Source organism: Limulus polyphemus, unplaced genomic scaffold (assembly GCF_000517525.1).
Source record: "Limulus polyphemus unplaced genomic scaffold, Limulus_polyphemus-2.1.2 Scaffold1605, whole genome shotgun sequence".
Classification (NCBI taxonomy): domain Eukaryota; kingdom Metazoa; phylum Arthropoda; class Merostomata; order Xiphosura; family Limulidae; genus Limulus; species Limulus polyphemus.
In genome coordinates, this window is record NW_013667215.1 from 218,715 (window position 1) to 229,595 (window position 10,881).

Genomic DNA, 10,881 nt, shown 5'->3' on the forward strand with positions numbered 1-10,881 from the left:
AAATGCAAAAAAAAAAAAAAAAAAAAGAAGTGTTCAAACAAGTGAATACAAACACAGTAAATTAAATCTGTTGAAAAAAAAATTGAAATGGCAAAGAAGCATATCATAAACACGTGAAAAAACATGTCTAAGCAACTGTGCCAATCAAGAAAGGGAGAATTCAGTGAGAATAGCAGAGAAAATAATCACATGATATTTACATGTTCAGAAATGGCGTGAAATTGATGGAGTATATAGATTGGTGCTTTGATCTTGAAAATTTATTTTAGTAATACTTAGATGGCTGATGAACATGGGGCTAGCTTTGTGTGAGGGAAAGTAAGACTGTATCAGAAACTGGTAAGATTTTGTTAAAAGTTAAGTAACTTGTACACAAAGAATGATATTATTTTAATTAAGTATTTTTGCTAAGAATATGTTATTTATTGATTATAGTTATTTGCACTCAAACACTTAAAGTGTGCAAAGTGATTTTTGATTTTAATTTTTCTTCATCTTACAGTTTGAGTTTTATTTGTATAACCTCCTAAATGAATATTAAGTTTTTTTAAGGTAAATGTTTCTATTTTATTTTTCATTTTCTCTACCATATCATTAACTTTACATATTATCATCAACATACAGTGCAATGAAATGTTTAAAATTAAGAAATGAAAAAAATAAACTTTCAATTTTTTGTAGAATATCTTAAAATATTTTCTTTTGGATAGAATCATAATTTCAGGTATTTTCCTTTTCACATATAGTTAATTTTTAATATTTAATTTTCCTTTCCTGTCCTTTACCTTTTATTACTAATCTTGGCACAAGTCAGTGGTTCCTTTGGGGTGTAACTACAGCATCTTCAACAGAGATGCACAAGCTTTCGGCCAAAATATCTTACCCTTGTGCAAGATCTTAAGCCTTGAGAATTGACACAGGGTATGATGTATATTTTAAAAATGTTTAAACCTTTCAGTTATGCATTTTAAAACATAAATAATACATAATTAAATAAGATATAAAAGTAAGATCTAAATGCAATTTATATGTCTCTCTAACTTTTAACATATTTAGGTAAGAAAAAACTAAGTGCTATTGTGGATAAAGCAACCAACAATACTACAGGTAGTTATAGGGCCAACCTTACAGCAAGGCTACTTAGGCAACTGCTTCAGGCCCTGCTCCTCAGTAGCTGAGTGGAGTGTATAATTCTAGTATCCAAAATCAAAAACCTAGACCTAAGTACTAGCCTCAGGTCCCATACCCTCCTAAGCCCAGTCCTGGGTAGTTATATCTATCAGATGACATCAACTATGTGCCAATTTCAAAATAACCATTGTTAGATTACAGTGTAAAATAAGCTCTTTCTAATGACTATATACATGTATATGTAGCAACCACGTGTATGTTATAAAGTTCAAGCAAAAATATAGAAGGTGGGCGTGACATTCATCAGGAGTTGACAAAATTTATTACTTGTTGCTACTGCATTTAGCAAGAGAGCTTTGAAACTTGTGTGTCAATAGGGGAAGTAAATGTACTTATTGTCTAGACATACATTTACATGACTAGCATTATTTTAAACAAGATGGAGAGTGCAAAAGTTGATATTTTTATAGCTCCTGGGTCATGTGACAACAAAACCAACAGTTTTAAGTATTTATTTTAAAGGTGTCTTTTGAAATAAAGGAATTAAAACTTATCTTAGAATAACAGATTGAATCATAAAATACACTACAATGTTAATTTCATTCACATAAATTGATAGTAAAGGTTTTTAATTAAATTTTGACTGTAACTCAGTGACTTGCACAGAAAAGTGTTCAAAGGGATATCTGCAGTGGAAGAGTTAAAGACAAAGAAGAAAAAGCCAATTTCTTTTGTATTTAACAACACTTGACTTTGTCTTTTCCAATATATCCCTTTTTTCCCCCAACAAACTCAGTCTCCATTCTGCCTCCAAATAAAGAAAATCCTAAAAAAAACAACAACACTGAAATCAAATAACCATTGTGACAACACCTCTATAACAATATACACAGATAAGTAATTAAACTAACTGTCTTTAACCTTTGTTGTACTACTACTACTACTACTACTACTACTACTATCTAACAATGAATTTAAGAGTTAGAATGCTTGTAAACTTTCATAACTATTTGAAATAATTAATACAGTCTGAAATTTACCTGCAGCTAATGCAGATTTCCTGGCAGCCACTTTATCCCCCATTCTTTCCATTACATTAGGAGATGGTCCAATAAACTTGATTCCTGCATCTATACATGCTTGGGCAAAATCTGCACGCTCTGCTAGAAAACCATAGCCAGGGTGGATGGCATCAACATTATTTTCCTAGAATATTTAAATATTCCAATTATTAAGAGAGCCAGTTCTCTTTCACAACAATGGATTCACCTTTTCCAAATGTATCCCACTATTTCACCAGTATTTGTTTATAAACACAAACACACAAAATACTATTTTGATCATTACAGCAATAAAATTAGTCAAATAAACTCACCTCAATCTGTAAGAATAACCATAAACATTTAGCCTTGGAAGACAGATAGGTCAGGTTTAAATAATAATAATAATAATAATAATAATAAAAAACAAAAAACATTTCCATAATATATAATATTTCTCAGATATTATATATTCAAATACTCACAATTCAAAAAATCGTAATTCTCTTAATAAAAAAAATCAAGTTTATACATCACTAAAAATATACACATCTATGTTTAATACATTTTACATAGATGTGCATTAGATTTGGTTTGAAAAAAAATCTTCTCATAAGTGATTAATTCTTTAATGTGCTCAGGTACATTGTTGTGATTTTTGTTGTTGCATTAAACTGAGAAGAAACCATCAAATCATGATATTTCAAAATCTAAGAATGTCATGTAATTCTCAAACTATGCAATTCTGGTTGACAGTGCACTTACACAAATCAATCAGAAGAGTCCAAGCATTCATCCTACATGACAAACAAATTTCAAAATGCAGAATAAATTTAAACTTCAGATTCTTGGGCACCAGTACTTTAGTTTCAAACAATAAATAATTTGCCTTGATCACTCTGGGTTAAAACTTCGTAGGAAAGTTTTGTATTTTTCTTTTACACAAACACACACAAATCTTTGTCTGATGTGATCAACCTGAAACCCCTCCCATAAAAGTTTTTATTTTTGAACTTTTATGGACATTTTGTTTCAGTAATGACCAATTATATAAATGATCAACTTTATTTACCTGAGCTACTCTGATAATTTCTGGAATGTTTAGATAAGCTTGTACAGGAGGTAAACCTCGTCCAATCAAATATGATTCATCGGCTTTTTGTCGGTGCATATGCATTGTATCTTGTTCCGAATATACAGCCACTGACTGTATGCCCAGCTCTGAGCATGCTCTGAAAATACGGATGGCTATTTCACCTATCAGAAATACAAATTTTTTTTTTTTCTTCATCTGATATCTGAAAACAAAATATGCATGTAATACTGTACTTATAATTACAAACATGATCCAGAAATTGGGCAAATCCAATAACATGCAAAACTGAGAAAATATTTAAATGTTTAAATAAATCTATAAAAAGTTAACACATATTTACTCAACAAATGGAAAATATTAAATATTTAGCTTTCTTCTTCCTTAATAAGACGAAATAGACTAATATACTTTTTTAAATTTTTTTTGTAACAAGTCTTCATATTAAAATTAAACAGTTTAAATGTACATTATAAAAACAGTCATATGGTATCTAGAATCTACCAGAAGGTTAGTCTAGGGTAGAAACACTACCATCCTTTCCAGTTGTGCAAAATCCATCATTAGTAAATTCAGCAGCTAATGTAACTTAAATTATGCTTATTTATATTAAAACACTACAGCTCAAGTACCAATAATCTTATGTCAGTGATAAAATATAGTTCACAAGAAAGTTATTTCTTAAGCGAATAACAGATCTGCCAATGATACTGTGAAACTGCACTTTATAGTAACTGAAGTAAATTGATAATTTAAGTTTATTAATGGTAGATTTTTTTTACAATTTAATTTTATAGGTGTGTCTTAACTGTTATTTTTATTTTAGTTACATGTATGAATACATGCAAAATTTGTAATGTTTAGCCTCAATGCAGTATTAAGCAAATCCTGGAAAAGTTGGAAGTTATTCTTATAGGATTAAAAACAAATGCAACTTGCTTTAAAAATTATGCATTCTAAGTTTAATTCTATGTTTTTATGGCATGGCAGGTAAATGTTCACTTAAAATATTCACTCATTCACAGAAGTACAACACTGACAAAAGAGAAATGTTGGAAGTTACACATTACATTTATTCAGCACTAAAATGACAGCAACAAAAAGTTTCAAAGATATGAATAATGAGAAAACATGTATAATGTAATTTTACAATGAAAAAGCACTATTTCTACTTCAAAACAAGGTTTCCTCACCTTGGAAAAAAAAAAAGACAAAGAAAAGAGAAGCAAAGTATTACTGAGTGAAAGTAGCAAATTTAAAAATAAAGTCATATTAAATCTTAATTGTTTCAGAACCCGATGTGGTTTAGAAAAAAAAAACACACACAAATTACTGGTAATTGTGCAATGTATTCAATACATGGAATAAGAAAAATGTTGTAAAAAGCACTAGTGATAGTTACTTAATAACTCTAAAGCTGCCATGAACTTGGATGTAGCTCTTTATTCAACTTTAATTTTAAGCTATATACATACTATATAAAACTAAGATTTTAACCCATCGACTGCTGATTTGATGTATAGTGTATAGTCTGCTGCTGGCAGTTAAGTGGGAGTGTGCTGTATATGGTGTACAGCTTGCAAAAATTCTGCACAAATTTAGAGAAGCTGCAGTCAATGGGTTGAGTATCACAAACCAATTCATTAAAATAACCTTAGAAATAAAAAAAATACTGTCAATATCCAATTCTGTAAAGAATGTTAGTGTACTAAACTATAATGATAAGCACTTCACTCACATCTCAAACAGGTTAAAAAGGTCTTAAAGAAGATTACTAGTGATTACAGATTATATTTTGCAAACAATCTTCTGTCCAATGTAAAATGATAAGTTAAACAGGACAGTAGACAGCCAAACAATAACAAAACAGTGTGTATCATGGAAAATATTCCTAGGAAGTGTATTAACTTTTCTAATACATACACAAACATGCGAGATAGCTTTAAAATAGAATTTCATAGTCCTTCAGACATGTAGAAGAACAAGTGTAGTACAAAATGATAAATTTAAAGTCAACTTACCTCTATTAGCAACCAAAACTTTTTTAATGGGTTGGTGTGTAGCAGAACTGCTGTATAACAGAAAAGAGTTCAGCTTCAATCTGTGAAACATACATGTCAACGTAGTCTTCTTTTTCCCGATTCGGGACAACCCCAGAAGAAATGTCATTGTCTTTTACTGTAAGCAGCCACTTATGCTTTTAAAAAAGAAAAATAGTAATTTTTAAACTTAAAACATAAACTTCAAATTCTCATGGTAATAAAGAATTGTTAAAAAAAATAATTATAAACTTTAGGTAAAGATTCTTCATTAGTCTACAAACAAAAAATTCAAGACACTTCTAAAAGTGAGTAGCAAATTATTACTTACAGTACCAGTTCATGTGAATCTAACACGTATTTATAATATAGTACAGAATTTCACAGCAAAACAAACCAAGAAATTCAACAAAAATTAATTAAAAATGAATACTGCACATCATCATGTCTACATGCTTGAATGGCATATCTTATAGTGATAAATGTGTATGCATTATACTAAGAAAGATCAAAGATAAAATGTAAGAATGGTCCTTTTTCTTATAATTGTTTTTAACATATCGTGTAGTATTTACACATCCATTTTCAATTAGCTTTGATTTCTTTCCTTTTGTTAACTTTTATGGACTAACCTATTTTTAAAAAAAAGTTTCACTTCAGTTAGTGCTATAAATATTTTATTGTTTTATAATTAAATGACTTGTAAATTACACAAAAGCTGATTTTATCACACACAACAGTAATTAGGTTATAAGGCAAAAGCCATACACATTTAAAGTATTAAACACTTAAGATAAAAACCAATAATGAATATAATATTCAAACAAAATACAGTGTCTTAAATGTGGCTCTGTGTTTTAAAATATTGTTGCAAGCTATATTTTTAATGTTATAATTTAAGTATTAGCTAGAGAGAGTTGTAATTTTCAATAATGATGTTAAAATCAGAAGGTTTAATAAGATAGGCTTAAGTAATCTAGAAAACTATGGATGCAACAATGTTTTCTAGCACATTCGAAGCTAGATTATAAATGAAATATTTGCAAGTGTGTAGTTTTATTTCAAGATGTTGAGTGAACCAGTCAGTGTGTTAGTTATTGCTGTTAAATTTCTTCAAATATGTTAATTTGTTTTACATGTGTAACATGGACCTAATGGCAGTGTACAAGTATTCAAGTTTGTAGAAATGTAAAAGGAGGAAATAAATTATTATCATTATGTGGACTAGACGTTGAATTATTTTCACCTGATAATTTAAACAAACCTGCCAGCAAAAGACCTATGTTACTATACTAGTGTCAGAAAAGAGATATTAGTTTGGTGAAAACTAAAATAAAAGTTTTGGATAAACTTCTACTATTGACAATCATAACATGAAAGAATGAAATTTTAAGTTTATTTGAATAGGAAGAAAATTTATGGATCAAGAAAAAGGCATACCATTTAAGAAAGAATTCAATAAGATTCATTTTTAATTGATTGATGAAACTATAGAAAATGTACAAAGATGATAACAATGAGATTGAAGAAATATGTAAAGTGTATAATGACAATATTAAAGAAGTACAGCAAGGCCACAAGTGACAAAACTGATGAAGAAAGACATTAATGAGGTTGAAAAGAACAGTGACAAAGTAAGACTTCTGGAAAAGAAATTAAATGCAAAGATTAAACCAGCCACACCTCTTACTGCATAGCTCAAGATCTGTAACCTAAAACACCATCTACTACAAAATATGGAATAGGATAACTTATTTGGTCTACACCTATTACTGCTGTGCTCCTTGGTATTGAAAGAACTTCCTAGATTATTTCAGCCATGACATTAGTAAATTCAATTCCAGAACTTAGCTAGTCAGTTCAAAATTAGCCAATATAGAAACCAACAGACTATGATTCAAAAGTACCATGGGAGTCATACCAGCCTCAGTTTGAAATAATTTCTATAGTGAATGGGTGAAATAGTGAAAAACAAACCATCCATTTTAGTACCCATTTAAAAAGACCAACTTCAAAAACAGAGTAATCTTCCAGCTGAGAGCCACAACTATTAAGCATTGGTATCCACCTTACCAAACTGGTTTGGAGTATCGCACCAGGAAGAAGGGTTCATAACAATACTCCAAAATAAGGTACAGAGGAAAGAAAAGACCTTAGGGTAACTTTTAAACATTTGGAAAGGCTCACCAAATTATGTTACTTGGACACTCCTCATGAAGTGATGGATTCATTGGTATATAACTAATTTACAGATGCTGTTACAAGGATGAGGCTGAAGAAAAGTAGATGTACATCCTTAAAAGGAAGCTCAACAGTTGGCAATGAAACTATAAACCATTAAAGCTGGATTTAACAAATACAACTAAAGATACCATCTTGAACTTAAAGGATCATCAGATCAAGTTGTGTTGAAACATCAACTTCCACTGATGACAGTTTAGAAGAACCAAAAGAACAAGTTAGACAACTAATGACTCTGAATGAATGAAATAAAAGAACTGCAGACAAAAGCTCATAAGGAATAAGAAATAAGAAGGATACCAGAAAAGGAGAACTGTTATAAGTGACATGAACCCAGGCATTCCAGCTGAGAAATCAACAGTTGATTAGATACCAAGAAAATAATACTCAAAAGATGAGTCTTTGAGCCCAACAAGATGAAAGAAATAACCAACGGCTAACCAGACATCAGGAAAAAGGAATTAGTTGAACTCTCATGGCAAAATTTGGCTGAGAATACTCCATCTGCTCCAAATGAGAGAAAAAAAAAAAAAGTTTGTTTAAAGATACCAGTCAACAAGTCCATGAGTTTATTGATAGGAAGCCATGCAGTACGTTTAGACTCTGGTTCTATAGTTACAACAGCTCAACTCAATTTATATAAATATATAAATGTGCCAGTAATGCTGCCATTGACTTTCAAGTGTGGGAAACAGTTCTCTGGTATGTGCAGACATGATGCTACTCACTTTGTTCTTGGGGGGTGGGGTGAAGAGACACTATGGATATCTCATAACAGCACATTAGACACTGGCTTTTAGCAAGTCTTGCACAACATCCTATGCACTGTGGGTTCTCATCATTCTAAATTATGTTGCTGTATGCTGTAAGCATATATTTATACCTTGCAACATCCAATCAATGTGGATATGTAACTAAAAACAGTAACTGCACAGAAATGTAGAACAATTACTTGCATATGCCTCACTGAAGGTATATTCTATACTACTAATGGAAGGGTGAAATTATTTAGGTTTCAGGTATGACAATATTAAGGTTTAATTTAAGGGCTTTAATATGATATGCAAGTATAAGCTTTGGAAATCCAAAAATCTATGCTTGCTATGAGGAAAAACTAGTTTATCCAATATTTGTGAACTAATTGATTCCTTTACTTGGTGGTATAGTTTTGACTGTTGGTTTAAATTAATTTTAAAACATTATTTTGGAGGAGTTTAAAGTTAACGTATATCTGGTAGCATTTTGATACTGTATCATTTAACAGTTACTTACATACAGCACATATGAATGCATTTGTTTCCTTTAAATGTGAAGGTTTTAATATTATTACTATAGAAAACAATGCCCAAATGCAAATACTGTAGGAATCTATACCATATACTATACAAATAAAGTATGTACACAGAAGCAATAAATGAAATCCATAGAAATGTATTGGCATTTTTTTACTCTCTATTTTCTTTTGTAATTCATTCTTCTACCTCAACTGTGTATAGCATGTTTTAATAAGTGAATGGCACTTTCAGGAAAAGCTACAAACAGTATAATGCACTTTCAAGCACATTCATAATAATAATACCAGCTTTTTGTTTAGCCTAGCCAATTTCCTTTAGTTTATTAAAATTTATTACTACATACTGTAACAATTTCATTAATAAATTTTCTTAACCAAATTTAAATGCCTGATGAAAAGTTTGATATAATGACTAGAAGAAAGAAGTGAAAAGGCAGGGTGAGGGTTTAATGTATGCATGTTAAGAGCAATTTTTAGTTACACAAGTTTAAAAGCTGTAGCTATTAATTAATTTGGGCTTTAAGAACACCTATAATTTAGTATAACAAAGTTGCACAAATCTTGTGTTTGGTACCATACTATAATGATTTTTTTTTCTTAAATAGCTCATATAAATAGCTAGGGAATAAGATAAATTTTCTAACAGCTTTTTGGGCAGGCAGCAAATTCTCACATCTTTCTGAAAAAGTTAACAAATACCCTTGGTCTGTAGTTATACAATGTTACATTTAACATTGGTTGGCTTCTTTTTTTCAAATACATTCTCTCTGTACCCTTTCCACTATATTAAAAACATTCATCTAACAAGGAGAAAAATATATATACAATGCTCCAAAAATCAGGCTTAACAACACACACTATTAGCCAAATACTGCTTTTCCACAATCTGAATCGCATTGGAAGTTGAAATTCTCTTCTCTCTTCGTACCATCCACCATTATCAAACAAGAGTAAGTCAAGTTTTTATATCATAAGTGCATCTTTGATTACTTTTCTCAGATATATAAACACATTTTCTATATTTCTGATCACTCATCACGTTCATAAGACCTTTCAGAAGGATAAGATTATCATCAGTATCCCCAGTGTCAATTTCTACAATTCTAATTTTATGTTTGTTACCGTGTGTAATGAATACAGCTACTAGTATTACTACTAGTTTGCATTTGAATACAAGCAAATATTTTGTATTCCTTTATTAATATATTTAACTACTATTCTGGTGAGATTTAAAAAATACAATTTACCAAATTAAAAAGCACAAAGTAACATTTTCAAGCGACTTTTTAGGTCTTGTGATAACAGATTAGTGACCATAACCTTTTTCTACACGAACGCAGTACTTTTTTTGTAAATTTAAAAAGTAACAACCATAAAAATTATAATTTGCAATTATATTTAAGACCATGTGCAAGGCCTTTTTTAAATTACTACATTTACCAGTTTAACTTACACCGTTAAAGTACAAAATCACCTTACTGATTATGTGAGATAATGTCTATTTATGAAAATGATTATATACTGATAAGCAGATATAGCAGTATCTAAACTTACCAAAGATGTTATGATGGGCACGCGAACGATGAAACTTGAGTCTTCCCCGCTTAGCGTTTATGGCTACCAAGTCAACATGAACACTGGCAGCTGGCGCAAATAATTATTACCAGCGCAGTTAAAAGAAGCCATCCAAAATCAGATTTTGATAAATTTTAATATGAATAATTAAGGAGTATCTTAAAAGTATAAATACGAAATTTTCAAAAATGTATTAAAAATAATTTTTGTTTATCAGAACCCCCCCCCAAAAAAAAAACTCAGTCATTTGACAGCCGCTCATTTCTATATTTAGAAAGATGCGCATCAACGATATAATACAGTCGTTATAGGCTGATCAATCTGTTAACAAATTAACATTTTTAAAAAACGTTGTAAGCATTATTCATGTCAAAGTGCCGACGACAGTACGGTTTGATTGTTTATAAAAGTAAATTCTTAAGCATTATAATTCCAGGATCGTAGCCGGGGCCACATCACCCCAATATT

At 30.3% G+C, this 10,881-nt stretch overlaps 1 protein-coding gene across 2 annotated transcripts in view; it reads right to left on the reverse strand.

The window, feature by feature from the left end:
* The window catches only part of LOC106464277 (pyruvate carboxylase, mitochondrial-like), an 82,973-nt gene that overhangs the window by 53,188 nt on the left and 18,904 nt on the right, over positions 1-10,881 (reverse strand). The window contains exons 1-4 of one of the 2 annotated variants that reach the window (XM_013924405.2): positions 10,393-10,453; positions 5,286-5,461; positions 3,244-3,428; positions 2,172-2,337 (exon numbers count right to left, since the gene is read on the reverse strand). In XM_013924405.2, coding sequence (XP_013779859.1) covers positions 2,172-2,337; positions 3,244-3,428; positions 5,286-5,433 — 499 coding nt within the window. In that variant the 5' untranslated portion in view covers positions 5,434-5,461; positions 10,393-10,453. Of the gene's footprint in view, positions 1-2,171; positions 2,338-3,243; positions 3,429-5,285; positions 5,462-10,392; positions 10,454-10,881 lie in introns of those variants that run through there. The other variant, XM_013924404.2, reaches the window with a different exon arrangement.